The sequence below is a fragment of the Excalfactoria chinensis genome, chromosome 1 (genome assembly GCF_039878825.1).
Source record: "Excalfactoria chinensis isolate bCotChi1 chromosome 1, bCotChi1.hap2, whole genome shotgun sequence".
NCBI lineage: Eukaryota > Metazoa > Chordata > Aves > Galliformes > Phasianidae > Excalfactoria > Excalfactoria chinensis.
In genome coordinates, this window is record NC_092825.1 from 145032683 (window position 1) to 145055269 (window position 22587).

At 33.5% G+C, this 22587-nt stretch overlaps 1 protein-coding gene across 3 annotated transcripts in view; it reads left to right on the plus strand.

Annotated features, from left to right (window-relative positions):
• Positions 1-22587, plus strand: part of MYCBP2 (MYC binding protein 2) — a 184362-nt gene that overhangs the window by 91568 nt on the left and 70207 nt on the right. For all 3 annotated transcript variants that reach the window (XM_072353261.1, XM_072353271.1, XM_072353253.1), the window contains 17 exons: positions 419-553; positions 645-728; positions 2539-2635; positions 3667-3859; positions 4465-4739; positions 5646-5867; positions 6559-6750; positions 7663-7869; positions 8542-8673; positions 10118-10296; positions 11451-11593; positions 12418-12518; positions 13802-14020; positions 15398-15623; positions 16118-16236; positions 18219-18306; positions 21972-22024. In XM_072353261.1, coding sequence (XP_072209362.1) covers positions 419-553; positions 645-728; positions 2539-2635; positions 3667-3859; positions 4465-4739; positions 5646-5867; positions 6559-6750; positions 7663-7869; positions 8542-8673; positions 10118-10296; positions 11451-11593; positions 12418-12518; positions 13802-14020; positions 15398-15623; positions 16118-16236; positions 18219-18306; positions 21972-22024 — 2665 coding nt within the window. The remainder of the gene's footprint in view (positions 1-418; positions 554-644; positions 729-2538; positions 2636-3666; positions 3860-4464; positions 4740-5645; positions 5868-6558; positions 6751-7662; positions 7870-8541; positions 8674-10117; positions 10297-11450; positions 11594-12417; positions 12519-13801; positions 14021-15397; positions 15624-16117; positions 16237-18218; positions 18307-21971; positions 22025-22587) is intronic.

Sequence of the window (22587 nt, forward strand, 5' to 3'; positions counted from 1 at the left end):
AGAATCTATGCCTAAATTCTTGTCAGTTAACCTAAAATTTGCATGTAGTTTTCTGAAAATGAATTTTAAATTATAATGAATATATTACTTATAGCGTGGTGTGATAAATATAATTAGGTTATTGTGCATTTTAAGTTATCTTTCCAACTGAGTAGAACATTTAATAACTGATTGTGTAAAAATGTGAGACTGTGCTAGACTTAAGAATTTGCAAGTCCTTCTGAATTTAAAACAAATCAAAGTAAAAATGTGATATGTTTTTCAACAAAATATTTTTAAATGTCAAATATAAATAGATAGTTGTGATTAAAAACTCTGCACTGATTTTCAATTTTCTATTATAAAAAGAGTATAATTTGTTAAAGATTAATCTATAAACTAATTCAGATACACCTTTTCTTTAACTTTAATTCTTTAGAGAGAAATATGCAATGATGTTTGATGAACCAGTACTCCTACAAGCTGGCTGGTGGTATGTGGCCTGGGCAAGAGTGTCGGGACCTAGCAGTGACTGCGGATCTCATGGACAGGCCTCTATTACTACAGATGATGGGTATTTCTTTTTTCCAGTATTTCTTTATGCAGAAGAGGAGATCTCATATTACTTGAATGATTGTTTTCTCTGTTTGTTTTTCCTCTTTCAGTGTTGTCTTTCAATTTAAAAGTTCCAAGAAATCCAACAATGGTACAGATGTTAATGCAGGGCAGATTCCACAGTTACTGTACAGGTAATGTTTTGACCTCTATTTAGAACAATTCGTCAGCATGTTTTTTAAACAGAGGCCTTGTTAAGCATGTTTTATTGCATTATTATTGTGTAAAGTTAAGGAATTAATATCTCACAAATCTAGGGGAAGCTTAGTTTTTAAGAAAAGTAGTAAGTCCATTATAGCAACATCTGTTCATAGTTTTTCTTTAAAGGTTAATTTCTTATATATCATGTTCTGAGATTTTAATTAGGAAACAAATGGCTTGAATGAAATCTTGTAGTTCTTTAGAGACTCATTTAATCTAACATTTCATTTTTTTTTTTCTAGTTGGAAAGTATTCCACTTAGTAGGACTCATTTTAGAGTGAAATATTGTTAAACAGTTCTTCACATTGCATTACTCATATGGGGAAAAAAAAATATAACCTGTATTTGAAAAGCAAGAACTCTTTCACTGTATTAATTTATCCTTCAGATTTCTTCAAATATGATGTATTATATATTTCCTTGTGTGTTCAAGGTCATAGGACCATAAATAAATAGCAGTTCTCTTGCTGTGTCCTTTTTCACCCTGTCCTTTTCAAGGCTCCTTAACAGAGCAGCTGACTTTTCCAGATAAATGCTCTACGTCAGTAGACACCTCTCTCTCCAAAGGAATGTTTGATTTTGACTAATGCACATAAATCTCTTGCACAAACTGTTAATCAGCTGGTTAATTTCTATAGGGAGACAACTATAACCAAAGGCAGGCAAGTTTTGAGTCCTGAGAGAAGGACATGGCTGAAGTGGCATGAGAGGATTAGTGTTGCACTAATGTATGATGCCTTTATTGTTTTAGTGATTCCAGTCAATATCATGTATGCTTCAGAATTAAAAATAAATTCAGGGATGCTGTAACATCAAGAGAAAAAAAGTTTCTTATTAGGAAATGGAGTTCTTCTAGATGTTTGTACTTCTTTGTTCCCCTCTTTGTTCTTTCTTTTTGTGGAGTCTGAGAGTGGCTTGTGTTAAAAGAGACCTCAAAGATTACTTAGTTCCAATGCTTGTGATGTGGGTGGGATTGCCAATTCCTAAATCATGCACTATATTAGACTGCCCAGGGCCCCATCCACTGTGACCTTGAATACCTTCAGGGAAAGAGCATCCGTAACTTCTCTGGGCAGCCTGTACCAGTGCCTCACCACCCTCTTAGTGAAAAATTTCTCCCTAACACCTAATCTAAATCTTTCCTCTTTTTGTTTAGAATCATACCTCCTTGTGCTATCACTATCTACTCACATAAAAAGGTGATTTCCCTCCTTAACAAAAAATATATATTTCCTTCCCTCCCCATAGTGCCTAAAGTTTTGTCTTTCTAGATTGCAGTTTGAGCTAAATTGGAAGGATAGAATATGCATGAACTTGCATCTGCCTTAAGGAGGTGTGCAATGATTTTCTCTCCACAAATACTCAAGAGTTTTGAGTTTGATTTTTAGTGCCTATTATGTATAGATGTCTCAACATAAAAATGTAGATGCAGCCTACATGTACTAAAACCTAGCATTCTGTGAAAATTTCCTTTCTGGTTCTAAAAATGTTATCTGAAGTACAATATATAATTGCATAAATTTCACATGGGTCTTCAACTTGATTCTCAGTTGTCAGTGTTTCTAGTTGAACAGATAGTTGATTTTTGTTCTGAAAGTGTTAAGGTCTAGTGTAAGGTACACAGAAATTGAACATTTCTAGATAATTCTTTTAAACTTCTCTTCCATTATTATTCTACTTCATCGGTACAAAGAATAAAGCTTGGTGCAGATTTCAGGTCAGTTTGCAAATTGTTCTTCCAGGCTACCAACAAGTGATGGCAGTGCATCCAAAGGAAAACAGCAAACCAGTGAACCTGTTCATATTTTAAAGAGATCTTTTGCCAGAACTGTTTCAGTGGTGAGTGTTATTGAATATTATCTGTGTTTCCTGCATGTTCATTCATACTTAACAAAACTGAAAGGTGTACATGTAGAAGTAATTTATGACTTTCTTTCTATTGACTTATCAAGACGCTTATCACTGATGTAAATAACTTTGGTGTTTTATTTTTGTCCATTTGTTGATTTGTTTTTACTTTTTCTGAAGATTTCAGACTTAAAGTTATGTTTAAGCTAAGGTAGGTAGTGATTGATAATGCAAGTAAAATTTACTGTAAAATCAGTGTTACAGATGAATTCAAGCAGTTTGTAGTTATTAAATAATTGCAAGGCATCACACACACAGTATTGTAACATATAAATTGGCTTTAGCATACTATTACACTAAAGCTATTACTCCTCTAGAGCAAGTCCAGAACAAAAGATGATCAGAGTCACAAAGATGATCAGAGGGCTGGAGCACCTCTCCTATGAAGACAGGTTGAGAGAGCTGGGGTTCTTCAGTCAGAAGAAGAGAAGGCCCTGGAGAGACCTTATAGTGGCCTTTCAGTACCTGAAGGGGGCCTACAGAAAAGCTGGGGAGGGACTCTTTATGGGGCAGTTAGCAACAGGACAAGGGGAAATGGATTTAAACTGCGAGAGGATAGATTTAGACTCGATATTAGGAAGAAGTTCTTATACTGTGAGTGAGGTGAGACACTGGAACAGGCTGCTCAGTGAAGTTGTGAATGCCCCCTCCCCTGGAAGCATTCAAGGCTGGGCTGGATGGGGCTTTGAGCAACTTGGTCTAGAGGGAAGTGTCTCTGCTTATAGCAGGAGGCTTGGAACGTGTTGACCTTAAAGGTTCTTTCCAACCCAAACCATTGTATGATTCTATGATCACATTAACTATGATCGCTCTGCTTTCTCCTGCTCATTCTCCAAATAGGCTTTATGTTACCTATGGATATAGGTAACTTTTGCTTTTCATCTTATTATGCTGTAGAAAGTTTTCTTTCTGTTATTTTCTTTTTAATATCAAACCTGCCTTCTTCCCATATCCTTAAATAGGAATGCTTTGAATCTTTATTGAGCATTCTTCACTGGAGCTGGACAACACTGGTACTAGGAGTTGAAGAACTTCGTGGACTGAAAGGATTCCAATACACTGCTACTCTTTTGGATCTAGAAAGGTTGCGTTTTGTGGGTACTTGCTGTCTAAGGTTGCTGAGGGTCTACACCTGTGAAATATATCCGATATCAGGTATTTTTCTTAGTTTTCTTGTTTCCTATTTATTAGCAAATAATGATGTGTAGGGCATGAAAAATTGATCAAAGTATTCCTGTAGAGTTTGCTGTAGGATGAAATTGCTTGTTCAGATATCTTTATTGGAGCAATTAAGAGGTTTGCAGTCAGAAATGGGATATTTGCAATTAATTACGTAACAGTTGTCCATCACCATATGTTTGCATTGAAACTCGGGTGCATTTCCATTTTTGGTTACAATTGACAGTTGGGTTCTTTTAGTCTATTTTGTATCTTCAGTTCTTGCATTTCTCTGCATGGTAGCTGCTTCGGTAATGAGCACAATTTAAATTTTAAATGTTTTTCATTCCTATAGTTTAACAGTACGTATGTTAAAATGCAGTATGTATTATAAAAAAATGGAAAATAGGAAGTTTCTGATGTTCGAATCTCTTTGATATACCTTACTACCCTTTGCTATTTTGCTCCGTGGAATTAACTTCTCTAAATACAATTTCATCAGTGTTGCTAAGTCCTATCTATAATATTTGCTTGTATAATGTCCATTTTATATGAAAAAGGTTCATTTGGTATACATTAATGCTCTTCTTTTTGTAACCTAGCTACAGCTAAAGCAGTTGTAGAAGAAACCAGTAAACTAGCAGATTGCATTGGAAAAACTAGGACCTTGCTGAGAAAAATTCTATCTGAAGGAGTTGATCATTGCATGGTCAAGTTGGACAATGATCCCCAAGGATATCTCAGTCAGCCTCTAAGTCTTTTAGAAGCTGTTCTTCAAGAATGCCATAATACTTTTACAGCTTGCTTTCATTCTTTTTATCCAACACCATCTCTCCAATGGGCATGTCTTTGTGACTTGCTGAATTGTTTGGACCAGGTATTGTAAAATGTCACAAGTGAATATTACAACTTAGATTGCTCTTCTGCTCAAAGAATCTGAACAGTATTTAAATTCTTTTTTCCTTTTGTGTGCTTATCCTGAATTGCAATTTGAATTCTGCTATGGTTGCAGATTCAGCAAATAGAAACTTACGTCTCCTTTAGCAAAAGGATTCTTTCACTGGGACAGTGAAGAAAATCTAATGTAGCTATTAGCAGCTGCTTTTTCAGTGCATAGTCCACGCTTACTGTACAATTTCTATTGCTGCGCATTGCTTAAAAGCACATTTCCAACATTTTAAATACAATTTTATCAGTAATAACTGAATAATTTCTCAATTAATTTCTCATTATTAAATTTTGCAACTGTGCTCTCATCCAGCAAAGTGGATGAGATGTTAGCATTGTTATCCTATGTGCAGCAAGTGTTTTCTGACTCTCTTGCTAATTATGAACACTCGTCCTATGTCTAAGCATGCTAGTTGTTTGTTTGCATAGATTGCAATGATATATAAACAGTTTGTTTCTTGGCTTGAAAATCCATTTATTGTATTAAAATTCAAGAGGGAACCAGTTCTTTAACGTATTAGTCTAATTATGTTTTGATTAATTGTAATAAGTCTTTGAGGGGTCTCTTAATTTCAGAAGTAGTTTCTATGGTTTTTTTTTTTATTTTAAAACTTGGTAGACAATGAATTTTAATTATTCCAATAGGAAAGATCTAAATGAAAATCCGTTAGGAGAATTTAATGTAAAATTCACAGGTTCATATATATATGAAATAGTTTATTTAAATAGTTATTATAACTATTATAAAACTGAAAAATTCCTTTAAAAAGTTGTTTTTCCTCACTGACCTTGAATACAGCAATACCTTTCTAATAATTTCACTTTATGCTTTTAGGATATCCAGGAAGCAAATTTCAAAACTTCCAGTAGTCGGCTTCTTGCTGCTGTGATGTCTGCTCTCTGCCACACTTCAGTAAAACTGACCTCTATATTTCCAATTGCTTATGATGGAGAAGCATTGCTGCGATCAGTGGTCAAACAAGTCAGCACTGAGAATGACTCTGCTCTGGCCCATCGTTTCCCTCTTTTGGTTTCACATATGGAAAAACTGAGTCAGGTCAGGAAATATTCTAAAAGTCTCAAAATGTTTCACTTTATAACAAAGAAAAGTTATGTATATTCAAATTTTGATTAAATAAGGATGAAACTCTGTTTGCCTACGTGCTTCCTTTTTAAAAAACTGTTTTCAGAAACTCCCGTTATTTTACTGAATTTTCATCTTCTGGTCTGAAATACTCCATAAAATACTTTCTTGTTTCAGAAAAAAAATATTTGTTTATTTTTTAATGTTAAACTGGGAGAAATAGAGTTCAAAATTATCTTCTATTGCATAGTTTTTCTTGCAGCAGTTTCTCATCTTGTGCACCTGGTCACAGGAGTAGGTGGACAGATTCAGTGCTTTGAGGAAGAATAAGAGGACACATAAGAAAAAGTCATGTCTCAAAAAACTAGAATTTTAAATGCGTGAGCAATTCTGACAAGGAGAGTCCAGTTCATATAGTTCTCAGCATGATCCTGATCAAAAGATGTTGAACACTGTTTTTTTTGCAGTGCTAGTATCTTCTATTTCAGAAAAGATAACCAGGCATATAAAGGGTAAAGATGATAAAGACCTGAGACTGCTTGATAATATTATTCAATTTAGAAGACAAGAACAATTAAGATCTTACAAAACTGTGACCAATAGATGAAAGGTAAATATAAGTTGAATAGCAGTGTTATGTGCCATTTTTGTCTTCGTCATGCAGAGTGAAGAAAATGTTTCAGGGATGACAAGCTTTCGTGAAGTGCTGGAAAAGATGTTGGTCATTGTTGTTTTACCAGTACGGAACTGCCTTAGGCGAGAAAATGAACTTTTCTCTTCACATCTGGTTTCTAATACCTGTGGGTTGCTTGCTAGTATTGTGAGTGAGCTTACAGCATCAGCATTAGGATCTGAGGTAAAGTTTCTGTAAGTTCATTCCTAAAAGTCATCAATTAGTACAGATTTATTTTTGCATGCAATTACAAACTCAAAATATATTGATTTAGAGCTCATTGGAGGCAGTGCCACATTTCCAAGAGTTTCTGTGCCTCTCATTTTATCATAGGGTCCTCCATGTGTTCTGTCTGCTTTTGACTGCAGGTCACAATTTCCTTTTCAGTTTGTGTAACTTTTTCTTGTACACACTTGATCCTCCGTAATATTATTGTCCTTTGCATATTCAAAATTAAATAATATTTTTTTCAAATTCCTATGTATATATATATATTCCTTCACTAGACTGTCTCCAGCTAGTTTGGTTTGTATTGGAAAATTGAGATTGGTAGCGAGTCTAAACTGTTACAATCCAAAGATGCATATGCATGAAGCTATCATATTGTTAAATGATAGGAATTTATTCAATTTTATTAAACTCACATCCCAGTTTATGTGCTGTCAGCATTATTTTTTTCACAGAATGTACTTAATTTTTGGTAGCATTGATTAAGATGTTTTTATTGTTATGTAAGCTTTGTATCTTTATTCTCTTGGTCTTGACCATATATAAGGCAGAAATATGCAACTCTTCTTCTTGAAGCATGCCTAAATTTTATCTTTTTTTATTATTCATATGATATATGTTTAAATACGTGAAAAGATGAGGAATGAGATTCTTAGTTATCTCTTGCTATTTCAGAATTACTACAAAATAGATTATTTTTTTCGATAATATTTAAAAGAAACTGGTATAGTGGCATCTTTTATGTATGAGTTTACTTAAAATTTATCCAGTTGAAAATCTCAAACTTTAATTCACTTAACTTTGCTTTATTGTTTATTTTTTTAAAGTTGTCTAGTATTTATCCTACTTTTATTTAATTTTTTACAGGTTGATGGACTGAACTCTCTTCATTCTGTCAAATCCACACCAAACAGATTCACTAAAACAAGCCAGGGAAGAAGCTGGAATACTGGGAATGGATCCCCTGATGCAATATGTTTCTCTGTGGACAAAGCTGGTGTCGTTGTAGTAGGATTTTCTGTTTATGGTGGAGGGGGAATTCATGAATATGAGCTGGAAGTATTAGTTGATGATGTAAGTACTACATTTGAAAAAAAACTGCACAAAATATTTTTCCATAATACATTCCACAATGAAGTATTCTAATATACTTATGCAGTCTAAGTACCAGTGCAGCTGTAAGGTTTTTTGCTTTGCTTGTGGTAGTGATTTTTGTGGTGTTTCGAGCAACATACAGCATCCAGTGTATTCCTTACATCAATTATGACCTAGGAATCTTAATTACAGATAATGTTTGTATTGGGTTTTTCATTTCTAAACATAAGTTAGCAACAGGTATCTCTCTATGTACTGCTAAGGAAAATAAGAAAAAAAAGTACTCCAATTTAAAACATTTTTCACCAATAATTTAAAAAAAAAAAAAAAAAAAAAAAAAAAGTAGCCTGTCAGCATGGTCAGACTGAAGATGTCTTCTGTGCTTTTAAAGTACTCACCTACAACATACCTACTTTAAGTAACTATGCTAATCTCTTTCAAAGGGCAAGCATAGGTTGATACAGAGAATTTCCTGTCTGCTCAGTAATTTCCTTGTTAACTGAAAAGCTTCACTATTGACTCTAAACAGTTCATTTGTTTTATTTATAATGATTTTTGTAACAAATCTTGCAAGAAAGCATTACATATTTGCATACATGCTATGTATTTATAATATAAACATATTAAAATGACATTGTTTCTTTGATTCAGAGTGATCATAGTGGAGATTCAACTCATTCTCATAGATGGACATCATTAGAGTTGGTTAAAGGAACTTACACCACGGATGATTCTCCCAGTGACATAGCTGAAATCAGACTTGACAAAGTTGTGCCACTGAAGGTAAAGAAAAGAAGTACATGTCAGTAGGTTTCTTGTGAAACAATGCTTACGACCTGCAGAAAACAAAAACTAGAATGTTCAATGTAATAATTTTTTGTTTACACATTTACAGTTGATCTTTGCTTTATGAACTGTCAGTTTTGCACTGAAAAGTGAAACTCCTAGAAGTAAAAAGAATTTAGAACTTAACTTTTAAAAATGGTATGAACCAGTTTGTAATTGCTAGGGAATTACACATCTTGAATGTACAGCTTTCTTGTGTGCAGTTTGGTACCTTGACACTTTGCAGACAGTTGGAATCAGAATAGTTTGGGTTGTAAGGGACCTTAAAGATCACCTAGCTCTATCTCGTCCTTCATGAGCAGGGACACTGGAATAGATTACTCAAAGCCCCATCTAACTTGGCCTTTGAACACCCCCAGGGATGAGGCATTCACAACTGCTTTGGGGAACCTGTTCCAGTGCCTCATCACCCTTTGACAGCAAAGAATTTCTTCTTTAGAGGGTAGATTTAGATTAGACCTTTTAGTTTAAAACCATTACCCCTGTCATTACATTCCTTCATAGAGTTCTTTTTCATCTTTCCTGGAGACACTCTATAGGTACAGGAAGGCTGCTGTAAGGTCTTCCCAAAGTCTTCTCTTCTCCAGGCTGAAAGACTTCAACTCTCTCAGCCTGTCTTCATAAGAGAATCCTTTGGACTAGCTCCAACAGATCCAGCAGGTCCATGTCCTTCATTGTTGGTTTGGCTTCAGAGCTGGATGCTCCAGTTTGGGCCTTGTGAATGCCAAGAAGAGGGGGAGAGTGGCTTGGGTTGGAATCATCTACCTTGACTTGCTGGCCTCATTTCTTTTGTTGCAGCCTAAGAAGTGATTGGCTTTCTGGGCTGCAAACAGACAGTGCTGGGTCATGTTGTTTTCCATTAACCACCACCCCAAAGTCATTTCCTTTGCACTGCTTTCAATCTATTCTCTGCCCAACCTGTATTTGTCTCACGTGCAGGACCTTGCACCTGGACTTGTTGAACTTCACGTTGTTCACACATAGGAGACTCTCAAGCCTGTTTAGGTCCCTCTGTAGGGCATCCCATCCTGCCAGTGTGTTGACTGCACCATGCAGCTTGATGTTGCCCACAGACTTGCTGAGGGTACCCTCAATCCCATTGCCTACATCACCAACAAGGATGTTGAGTCATGCTGGTCGCAATACCAAAGTAATACTTTACTGAAGTTTTATCCCATTGCTTGGGAGCATAAAGCAACTTTGACTTCTATTAAATATTTTTTTTTTCAGTCAGTTACATTTGTAGAGTCCTTTGAAGGACTTTTAACACTTTCCAGTATTAATGTATAATAATAACTATAATAGCTCTCATAAAACTATGAAGTTTACTAGCTTATGTACTTGTTTTATACTGCTTATTATTTTTGCCTCTCCTTTTAAGGAAAATGTGAAATATGCAGTTCGTTTGAGGAATTACGGAAGCCGAACTGCCAATGGAGATGGAGGAATGACCACAGTTCAGTGTCCAGATGGTGTAACATTTACATTTAGTACGTGCAGTCTGAGCAGTAATGGCACAAACCAAACACGGGGACAAATTCCACAGATTCTGTATTACAGGTTTGTGTGTTACCATTATCTTTTTCTAAAAAGAGTGAATGAGAACAGTCATGCTGCTATACAATTTTTTATTTATTTTTTTTTTTTTTTAAGAGATATAACAGAAATAAATGCATCTTGAGTGTATTTGTGTGTTGATTCCCTAGCAGAATTAACATGTTCTTTCAGTGTAATTTCAGTCTTTGGATTAAATGTGTTTTCGATTAGGGCAGAATTGTGTTGGAAGGATTCATTGGAAATATTCAGTTGTGTCCAGTGTTAGCGACAAATAAATATAAATTTAAAAGCCGTGAGATTGACAGCAAAAGTACAATTGACAGTGAAAAGACAGTGAAGAAAAAAAGAAAACAAAAAACAAACAACACCTTTCTGTAGGAGCATTTTATTGAAGTCTTAGAGAAGTTTCCCTGCTGTATGTTTCATTTAGTTGTACTTTGAACTATTCCACGTAAAGTCAAGTCATTGAGCATGTGGAGCTGCTAGTTCTGGAATCTTAATGTTCTGTACTGCTGTTTGGAAGATCAAAACTTTCTAAACATAAGAAATCCTGTAGAATGGGAAATTTACCTATTAACTGAGTGATTTCAGTTGTCTATGCAAAAGCTGATTCACTATTTTCTTGAATTAGTTTATAGTCATGTTTGGGATGCTTTGAAAGTATACATCAACATAGACATTTTATATGTCTTAGGAAAGTAATATTTATTAGTAGAAGCTAATTTGACATAGAGTAGATTTCATAGAGAAGACTGTTGAGGGTAAGCCTTACTGCATTTCAAAAGCAAAATGAATCTTTAGAATGGGGAGTGAGAATCTTTTTCACAGTTATAGCAGAGAAATATTAATTGAGAGAGTTTTACTGGTTTCTGTAAAGTGTTGAGCAATACATTTCTAAGATTTGAAATACATCCAGTCAAAGCAGACATTTCAGAAACATGTTTTTCTTATTTACTGCCAGACAAACATAAAACAATAGGGAAGGGCAAATACTGTGGTATTGCCTCCAAGGTATCCTCAGTGATTGACTTGTGGTGTTTCTTTTATTATTTATTTTATCATAAATTAATTGTTTTAATTATTCTATGCCAGAAATAAGTCAGCCATGTTTAAGGTAATTTTCTGTTTTATGAACTTACTTTTAATCTGCCATCCAGGAGTGAGTATGACGGAGATCTGCAATCACAGCTTTTGAATAAAGCTAATGAAGAAGACAAAAATTGTAGCAGGGCTCTTTCTGTTGTGAGTGCTGTTGTACGAGCAGCCAAAGACCTGTTGCACAGGGCTCTTGCTGTAGATGGTAAGATTTTTGATAATTGACTTCCAAAATCGATTTTTCGAAAGTTCTTTCTTTGTTAGAGGTATTTGAGAGTAGAAAATCGGTGATAAAAACAATTGTGATATTTCTTATCTGTCTTCAAAGATTATTTTTCTAATCTGTCACAGCTGTACATATTCAACTGGAAATAACTTTCTAAATCTTCAAGTTGCACTTGAGCTGTCATAGGTATATGCTTCATATAAACTTGTTCATTACTTCAGCAAACACATCAAAGCCAGTAAGATTCTGTATTGCCAAAACATATGCTTTAATGGGTCACTTCCAAATTTTGTTGCATGTTTTGCACAATGATGGTAGCAGGAAAATTGATGAATGTAATGCATTTATAAGCACTTAAAAATCAGTCTTTTGAGAAATTCAGATGTTAATCTTAAAATTGAACTCTGTTAAGCTGTATCAAAGGAGTCCGTAATATTGAGTAGTGTTATAGGAATTGGTTTTGAGAGTTGGGAGGGGACACGTTGTACTAGATTTTATAGCATAGAAAATATTAACACTGTTACACAAAATGGCAAAGAATAAATAGTGTTGTAAAACAAAGAAATTTTTAAATATAAAACTGTATATAATGGCATGCTTATGTCAGGTGAACTTTGTACATTTATAATATGATTTTGAGTTACAGTGCCTAGATAATGAAAGTAGCTCATAGTAAAAACTAATGCAGAAGCTGGAAGAATAACTAATAAGAAGCAAACAAGAAAAATAAGATGCGCTTTCAAGCATGATACATTTATTATAAAGAATATTACAATACTTGTGTTGTAATTATCTTTGTTTAGCTGAAGACATTCCAGAACTACTCAGCTCTTCCAGTCTGTTTTCAATGCTGCTTCCCCTCATAATAGCCTACATAGGACCAGTTGCAGCAGCAATCCCCAAGGTATGCTCCTCAATAGAAATTACTGAAAAAAGTTAAGAATGTTATGTGAGAAAAAGTTTTGCTCTGAAGAATCTTTACATGATGATTTTTTAATGATTTTATGGATTAGTGTTTTATGTTTGACTACTTGAATCATCATGAAATTTCCAAGAGACAGGAATTTTAAGAATGTCATTCTTTAACTATGACTTCTTTTATTTTTAATTTATGTTGAAGTAATAATAATAAAATATATATATATGAAATAAGAAAATAAAGCATCCTTAAGGAAGTAAATTAAAAGAATACAGATTTGACAGTAGGAAAAGGCAAAAAGTTAGGAGGATCTGGATTTAATAGTTAATGATGAATATTGACGGAATGAACTTCTTTTTTTATATTATGTAAATTCAGATTTTACAATGAATATCTAAAGAAATGATAGCTATTTATTAAGTGAAGTCTGTTTCTATCAAAATTACAAATGGGAAGTGTCTCAAAAATACTTTTCAGTGCCAAAGCATACTTTAATATGTCTGAAAATTTTGAAAGCTGTTATTCAATTTACAAATGTCACTAATCCCTAGCTATTAGACATTACTATCTTTTACATCTTTTTTTATGAACTGTAAACTTCATTCTAACTTCTCTTTAAAGGGGGAGGAAAGAGGACCAGCTACTTAAATCAAATAATAATTTATTGGAAATTGAAATTACCTTGTTACTATGATGAACTATAGTTTGCACCAAGTTTTTTTCTTCAGAAGCATTCCTCTCCTTTGAAAATCTCATGAAGATTACTGAGAACAATGCAGTGTTCTCATATATATCTCAATATATGCATTAAAAATGTTCAGTACTGGAAAAATAAGTTTTCTTAGAAAATAAACTGGAATTGGAGTACGACTTTTAGACTTTCTGTCAACTCATAATTGTTCATTCATGTTAAAACCTTCTGGTGTTGGAGAAGGTGTTTTAATGTACATGTATCACAGCTGCAAACACAGATTCTTACTCCGTTTTTTGATAAGTCTCTTATTTGAGATTAACCGAGTGGTGCTTTTTCTGCAAGGATTTTCTAGATGCGAAGTTGGAAAATGTGTCTGAATGAATTGTGATAGTGATTTATTGAGAATATCCAAAACAGCCATTCTACAATGGTTGCAAGAAATGCTAGCTTGTGAGGTATTTTTTTTTTTTCACCCAGTCATAAGTAAAAACTTATATATTATATAGTACAATATAATCTATATATTATAAAATTATATATATATTAATCACTTTTATTTGGCATTATATTACAGGTTGCTGTAGAGGTCTTTGGCTTAGTACAACAATTACTTCCTTCTGTGGCAGTTTTGAATCAAAAATATGCTCCTCCAGCTTTTAACCCCAATCAGTCTACAGACAGCACCACAGGAAACCAGCCAGAACAAGGGCTTTCAGCTTGTACTACCTCCAATCACTATGCTGTTGTGGAAAGTGAACATCCCTATAAACCTGCCTGTGTTACGCACTACAAGGTAAACACTAGATCTTAAATTTTAATTTTTTATTCCTTAAATACTTTTGTCATATCATTTTCATTTTGTCAAAATTTGCTGAGAATTCGTACTGTCTAATATAGGAAACTGTTTTGTGTTTATTATGAATGTACTGTTTTCTGGAGAAAATTCTTTCTTTTGTAAGTGTAGAGGGACTGTGTAAATTTAACCTTCAATTCAGGTGACTAATGAAAGCACCTAAATTTGCTCATTCTTAGATTTTCCTTCTGTCATGCGCAGTTTATTTGCTCTAGTTTTGTAGACTGTAGAAGTTGGAATTCTTTATCTAACAGACATTATCTAATCATGCCTTAGACATTCTTTGAATAATCTAATAACTCTTATTATTTCAGAAAGCAGTGCTTTGTGAAAACGCTTAGCATCAGTTCTAGACAAATTCATGTATGTTTGTTACCTACACTGCTGTTTTGGTCTGCTATTTAAATTCTTCACAAATTAGATTCACTTCAACTATGATTTCACTTTGCAGAGGTCTCTGATGTTCTCTTGTGTTGTGTCAGTATAAGTGGGATTCAGTGTGCCTAACATAGGTGACGTGATGAAACTAGATTTTCAGAATGTCATTTGAGAGGGGTTGATTTTATTCATCCTTGTAGAGGGCAGAGGCATAAATTACCTGCCTTAAACATAAAGCCTGTGTTTTGTTTCCAGAACTAGTGAGTTCTGTAGTGGCATTGATTTCAAAACAGTAAACCCAAGAATCCAAGATAACTACAGTTATCTGATCTTCCTGAAGTGATGATTCTTTTTATTGCTCTGAAAGTTTATCAGAAGCTGGTAGTAACTAGCTCTTACTACTTTTAACATACTGTAACTGTATGCTGTCATAATGCAGATTATATTCGTAACAATGCTTCAGCTGTTCTGTGTTTTTCTAGGGTTGGGCAAAGCAGACACTGAATGTGTCTTTTAAGGTTTGCATTTTAAAATATATTTGAGAGGAAAATACTTAAACTAATCTGTCAATTTCTTTAATAGTCTTTCACAAGAGTTCTTCAGCACAGAAGCAAACACAAATGGTATCCTAAGCATAAATATTTAATCCGGACATGTTAAAACACATGCTCATAGCTCAGTGTAAAGCATTTTAGGTGTATCTGAATTTCAAAACTAAATTATGTTAATGTAAAGCGTGCTAAAACAACTGTGCAAAATTACACAATTGATTCATTTTTGTTGCCTGAAGCATTAAAAACAAAAGGAAAACAAACAAACAAACAAAAAAGCAACCCAAAACTTAATAATGGTGTTTTGTTTTGCTTTTCTTCAAAGGTAAAACAAAAAATCCCACAAAACACGCATGTAATTAGGCTTTTCTCTACTATTTTGTTTTAGGTAACTTTTCCTGAATGTGTCAGATGGATAACAATAGAATTTGACACTCAGTGTGGCACTGCTCAATCAGAGGATGTTCTTCGTTTACTAATTCCTGTCAGAATTGCACAGAGTCTGGGATTTGGACCAAAACATGCTTCTGTTCATGAAAATCTTAATTCATGGATAGAACTGAAAAAATTCTCAGGATCTTCAGGATGGCCTACAATGGTATTAGTACTGCCAGGTAATAAATATATTTTACAATGATTTTTATTAATGTTCATTCTCAGTGAGGTTGTGGGTGTTCCCTGGAAGCATTCAAATCCAGGATGGATGGGGTTTTGAGCAACCTGGTCCAAAGGGAGCTGTCCCTGCCTATAGCAGAGGGGTTGGAAGCAGATGATCTTAAAGGTCCCTTCCAATCCAAACCATTCTATGATTGTTAAAGTAATGAACCATAAGTTTGACTTTTCAGAAAAGTCATTCTAGAAAACAAAGTTGATGAAGTATCTCCATCCAGTATGGCAAGAGGCTGTTATGACCCATCAACTGTGTATCTGTGGACTATGTTTATATTAGGTTTCTTTTCTGAAGTGTTCATCTGCATATTATTTATTTCACAAATTACTTATAAAGTCTGCATTTCACTTATGATCATGTAACAGATATGTTCCGAAAGAGGAGAAATATTAGAAGTTCCTTTTAATATATTTTTTCTGTTATTTTACTTCCTGTAAGGAAATGAAGCTCTATTTTCTCTGGAGACTGCATCAGACTATGTGAAAGATGAAAAAGCTTGTTTTTATGGTTTCAAATGTTATGCAATTGGATATGAATTTAGTCCAGGATCTGATGAGGTAAGAAAAAAATGGAAATGCTTCAAATGAACCTATTAATTCACTCTTATATGGCCAGAAGATTTGTCGGTAAAAGTAACTGATCTGTGCTTCTCATTAAATAACACTAGCAAAATATTTTTCAATTACTTGTGTATAATTTTCAAATATGTGTTGTTACTAACACCATTTATTTTGGAATTCTTTAATCTGAATATGTTGACATGGCTTTTTTTTTGTGGGGTGAGGTTTAATAACTGTAACTTTCTTCAAATACATAACATTATAATTTTGTATACATCAATAAGAAATTTTGTAAAATTCTTAAACTTCTTTGTCCAGATGAATACTAAATACAGTACAGACATCATGACAGTTTTCTACCTGAAATGGCGGTGTTCACATCAAAGGCTTTCAGTACAACAGTTAGACTGCAAATACGTTATGTAATAGAATTGCAAGTTTTACAGTTTTTAAGCTCCCTTGTACATCAGAACTGAAGTTTCCATAAACGTTGTATGACAGCAGTGTCCGTTCTTGCCATTTTTGTTTAGGACTTGGTCTACGTTTACTTTTAAACATTCCATGTCATCCGTGAATATGTTAAAAGAGATTATCTTCATAGAAAAGCGTGATGCTCCATTTATGGAATAAGAGCTTAGTGTTAATTAGTGGAACTTGCATTAAGTAATTGGATGCGCTATGTAAATTTCTGTTCTTTTGAGAGGTTTGTGATTACAATTTTCTGAGACAATACCAGCAGTAAAAAAGTGTGTATTGTGGTGACCACTGTGTTTACTCTAGTTTAAAAGAGCAAGATATCTGTAAGGTGCAGTTCGAGTCAGTGTGATACATTTTGTCTCATCAATTCTGTCTTTCCAAAGAACAAGCTACAATCATTATATCATATGTTAGAAGTCATTCCTTGTTAGGGAAGTTACTAGAAAAATTGAAAGATGCCATTGATATGTCAGTGTTAAGGAAACAGGTTTATTTAGAAATATTAAACTTTGTTTAAACCTAGGATTTTGTGATAATTGTCTTGGGTTTGTGCATTGGTGGTTGGAAAGGACTGCTTTTCTTTCTATTCATTTGTTAAATCTACTAAAGCTATACCTGCGTTCTGCATATAGGACAGTGGTTTTAGAAATACAGTTAGTGTTTTTATACGGAACTGTCTGGAAGTTTGATCCAAATCTCACATATTTACATAAAGGTGCAGTTAATTAAGGATTCAGTTATAAATGCATTCTGGAGATTTTTCAGTCTGCTTGCAAGGTGGATCTAGGATTATTGACTCCAAAGAACTTTGGAAAGGTCTTTGACCTATTTTATATATTTATAGCTTCTGGCAGGTCTACCTAGAAAATCCATCAGATGGAGATTCTCCATCTTCTTCATTGTTTGGTTGGTTTTGTTTGTTTGTTTTTCTCCTTCATGGAAGGAATTTGTCATAGGTTTCTTGAAAGTAATGATCCTGAAAGTAAAATTCTATCTACAGATTTAAGTCTGTGAGGGAAAATGCGAAAAAAAATTTGCAATGCAATTAGAGAGAGGGAAGAGGAGAATGGTATTATTTAAGACTGGAAGCATGAGCGTTTTTGGTGTAATGTATGGTATAATACATGTACATCTGTACACTTTAGAAGGGAGGTTGCTTTGTAATCTGAATATTTATCAGTAGATATTTTTATTTGGGAGTTCCCTTTCTGTTTAGCATCAGACAGTTACGATTAATCATGTTCTTACCAGGCTACCAATAGTTTGGTAGCATTTGTCAATCCTGTTACTTAGTTGAAATGGTTCTAAAAATGTTGCTAATGTGTTGTATGTCATACTAAAATATGCCAGCCCAACTTTAAGGCAAGAAGAGTATCAGAGAGAAATTTAGAAATGGAACATACAAATAATATTTCTTAGGATAAAGTAGGATCATGGAAACCCATCTGTTGTCATATTTTCTGAAACACTATTTTTGCTTAAAAATCTGTTTAAATTTTAAGGGTATTATTCAGTTGGAAAAAGAATTGGCAAATTTAGGAGGGTCGTGTGCAGCAGCTTTGATGAAGAAAGATCTAGCACTTCCTATTGGTAAGTCTGGCTCTAAGAACTTGATTGTTGTTTAAAGGTTTTTGAATAAATGCTCTCTGTATGTCCATATACTGCTTGTGGTTAAAGATGAGCATAATACAACTGATTCTAAAACTGAATTAATCAACAAAGATTAAAAAAAAAAAAATGTTTTCTGTTTTAAGCTGTTATGGAGAGAATGGTTAAATCTAAACCAACTCACCCCATTCACAGGTGTAGTATATCAGTGTACGAGCTGTGTCCTACAGTTCTCTTGTGGTTCTTCACAAATGTGCAGGTATCATATTTGTATTTCCCTTTCACTTTTTTTTTCTCATTGCACTTCACACCTTTCTGAAAGAGCAACATCTGCAGCATTAAATCGTAAAATTTGAAATTATATGTTTTAAATTTGGAGTGTCTATTGTATCTGCAGACCTTGCAGCCTACAATATCACTGTTGTATTTTTTGCAATTATAAAAATATCACATACTTCTATAGCAGATGCAGCAAACAAAAATTTGCAATAAACCAAATGCAATTTAAATATGAGGATAAAAGTTCATGAAAATTAGGGGATATGGAATTTGAGTTAGAATGTTCTAATGATAGACAACATATCTACAACCATATTATTTATAATAGCATTTAACCCAATTAACATTAATGTATGGGAAAAAACATTTCTGTAATAATATATATTTCATTTTAATTTAGGAGTGCAAATGAGAGCTCAGATATTGTTAAGCAGACTGTCAGAGAGAAATAGTTATTAATGAGCAGGAAGACATTATTTGGTGTGTAGTTAGAACCACAAAACCTAATTTGAATTATTTTTTTCAACCTAATACTTTGCTTGTGTATTTGAATGTGCAAATTTATTACTTTGTTTTAAATAAGCACCTCAGCTGCACTGGTAAATCTGTATTTCTCTCTCAAAAGTACAGGCAATTCTATAGTTCATTAAAAAGAGTGCCCTCTTCTGTTTTCCTCCAAACAGCTGCATTATCTCCTTACTTTTGTTGCTTTCCTAAGTACCCATTTGTTGTACTGTTCTCTTCTATACAACAAAGAGACTGAACTGGAATGCTTCTAATTTCACTTCCCAGGTTTTTTAACATCTCACTCTTATTTCAAAATAAGTTTTTTTTTGGTTTTGTTTATTTGTAATTTTGGTTTCCTAAAAGTATTGAATGTAGATGATGCATACATTGTTCTTCCTGAAAGCATAGAAATCAAATTTGAAATGCAACAGGCAGCCAAGTCAGTTCTGCTGACTCAGCTGACTTATGAAGGGAGTTGTTTGTGAGCTGCAGCAGAGAAAGGACAGGTGCAGTTATAGGATGGTTTTCTGATTACTAAAGTAATTGATGTAACACTATACATGATATATCTCACTATTTACGTAATTCCAGCTCAAGGACTTCAGTCAAGTGTGTAAGTATGGCTGACAGTACTGCAAAACTAATGACAAAGAAGTGTGTAGTTTCTCTACAAGACCACTGGACACTACAGATAAACAGAATTGGAAAGTTATAGGCAGGAGTGGTTTATCTTTTGTGATGGAAATTACTGTGCAGTTTTTTAAAGACCATTTTCAGTTGTCTGTAATTTTACTTGGAAGTGTTAAAGTGGCTCAGAATAAATTTTGCAGGAAAAGAGCTAAAATGTGGTTTCCTAAAGCAGTATTTAACTGCCTTAATATCAGACTGCTTTTTTTGTAAGTAATGCATTTTCTACCTTTTGCTGTCAGTGATTTCTTGAAAAATACCATACATTACATATTACTGCCATTGCTCATTTGCAGAGCAGGATGATTCTAAAAAAAATTATGTAATCATATAAAAGACTGTATTGTAGTGCATACAAGAAGAAATAACTTTGTGTTTTAATTTTCATAGTTCGTTTTAAAATTTCTACAGTTTCACCTTTGCTTCATGTGGGAGTTTGTACAGTTAGAAGAAATTAATGGAAGGAAACGGTTCACTCCAGAAGGGAACAAGCAACTTAATTTACAATGCCTATGCTTTGGCATTTAGAAGCTAAAATTCAACTGTGTCTAAGCTGGTAGCTCTAACCTTTTTAGAGATAATGTAGACATCATAGTCATGGTTCATGTCAACCTAAGATGAGTATCTGAAAAAAAAAATAAATTAATCACTGAAAAGAGGTGCCTGTTTTTCTTCTGTTTTTTTATAAAAATGTGTTGTAACACCAACATGTAAGCTCATTATCTCATGCTGCTACAAAAGTAGATGAAGTAAATCCTGCTCTGTTTCCCTGATAATACTTAGGCCTCTGAATCTAACTATGTGCCATTAAAACCTGTCAAAATTAAAGTTTGAGAACCTTCATGAATATCATGACAGAATTTTTAAAAAGAAGCAGAAAACACATGGTTGAAAATTCTCAAAAGATACATTTATGAGAGGTGCAAAGGGCATCATGGGAGTAAGAACAAAGTAAAATATAAATATGTCCTGAAGATGTATATCAAGGAAGATAGGTAGTTGAAGTGACTTCTAATCAGAGTTAATAGTTGTTAGTGGCATCCTTGTAGACTCTTCCATCTTTAGTGTTATTTACATAAATGCATTATGTGAAAAAGACTTTACTGAAGGAGGATGTCCTTCACAAAAAGGTATCTTGTTTTGTTATTAACTTCTGTTGTGGATATATTCTGAATACAGTTGGCCAGATACGTGAGTAAATATTACTCTATAACAATTTTAAAACTTCATCATTATGAGTACACCCAAATATTGAGTCTCCATGTTCACAAGGTAATATTTCCTCCTTGTAAGTTCTTCAAGACTTCAATTTAAGATACTTGAATTTAAGAGCTTTTCCTCTCTTTCCAACAGAGATATGGTCCATGAATTGAGATCTAACCTAAGCAGCAATATGTTACTCAATTGTTAAACATTAATAGTTAATTGTTTGAAATTTTCTAGACATGGTCTGTGAGAGCAGATTTTCTATATATCTTTATTTCTTAAAATTATTAAAATATCTTAGGTCTTGATTCATCTCTTTTTTCTTTCCTTACTAATAGAATTGCCTGACATGTTTTTGAGAAAGATTAGAAATATGGTAACTTTACCTGTTTGACTTTTCTGTTAAGACTATGTTTGGCAATTCTGGTCACTATGGAATCAAATTTTTGAGTGGCAAATGTGAGAAAGAAATACCATGTGATAGAGTATAATTTATTTTAATGCTCTAGGTGTATTCATAGTTTACCAAATTGTGCAGTTTATCGGGTTTTTTAATACTTTTTATTAGGGCAAGTTCTTACAAGGGAGCAGCTGGTGCATAGTTTTGAGTACTGCTTCCTGGCAATCAGCTTGATCTCCTAAAATCTTTTTCTAGGAGTATCTAGTTGCATCCAAAGATTTGCCATACATACTGTCTTGGAGATGAGATTATAATTACCAATTTTTAGTTTTGGTTATTTATGTGTAATGTGATCTGGTTATTTGCTTGTACACTGAACTGCACAGTATTGCATGTTTACTAAGCTTATAGAAGATAATCTTTAAACAGCTGTTTAAACGATATTGCAAACAAAAATTGCAACAAAATTTAGTAGCATAAACTAGATAGAATTTAATTTAAACTTATCTAATACATAGATAAATGTCAGTATTATTGTTATGAAAAATATATGTTTATATTTTTACAGCAGGTAATGAATTTGAAGAAGACCTTGAGATTCTTGAGGAGGCTGCTTTACAGGTATACTGTTCCTTTTAAGTCTTAGAGTAAATCTGCTTAGATAAAATGCATAAAATATCATATAGGAAATAAGATCACTTATATATTTAAAAAATAGATGTGTGTTAGGTTTTGTGATTTAATAAATCTTAAATGTTACCAAAATAAACCTTTCACATGTCTTTTTAATGGAAGAAATAAAGTTACTTGAATGGTAATATTTATAAAGTCTCAGATAATATCACTGTAGTTATTCTGGATTGATGGTGTTTTCTGGAGGTCTTCTATTCATTTTCAGGGTAACTATTCTGAAAAGTAGTTGTTACTGTACTTGCTGGAAAAACATACCAGTGCTAAAGAACAATACCGTTACCATAGACCTTAGAATAGCAAACAGAAAGTGTTGAAAAGGATGTTCTTGAAAGGAATAATTTTTTACAGCAGTCTTTTCTTGGATTCACAGTATTTTAATTCAAAAAGTGAACTCAAAAGTGAATTCAAAAGTGAGTGCACATCCAAGTAAAGGGTGATTCATTTTCACTTGCTGTCCAATGCTCTGATATTTTATGCATCTTTCTATCTTC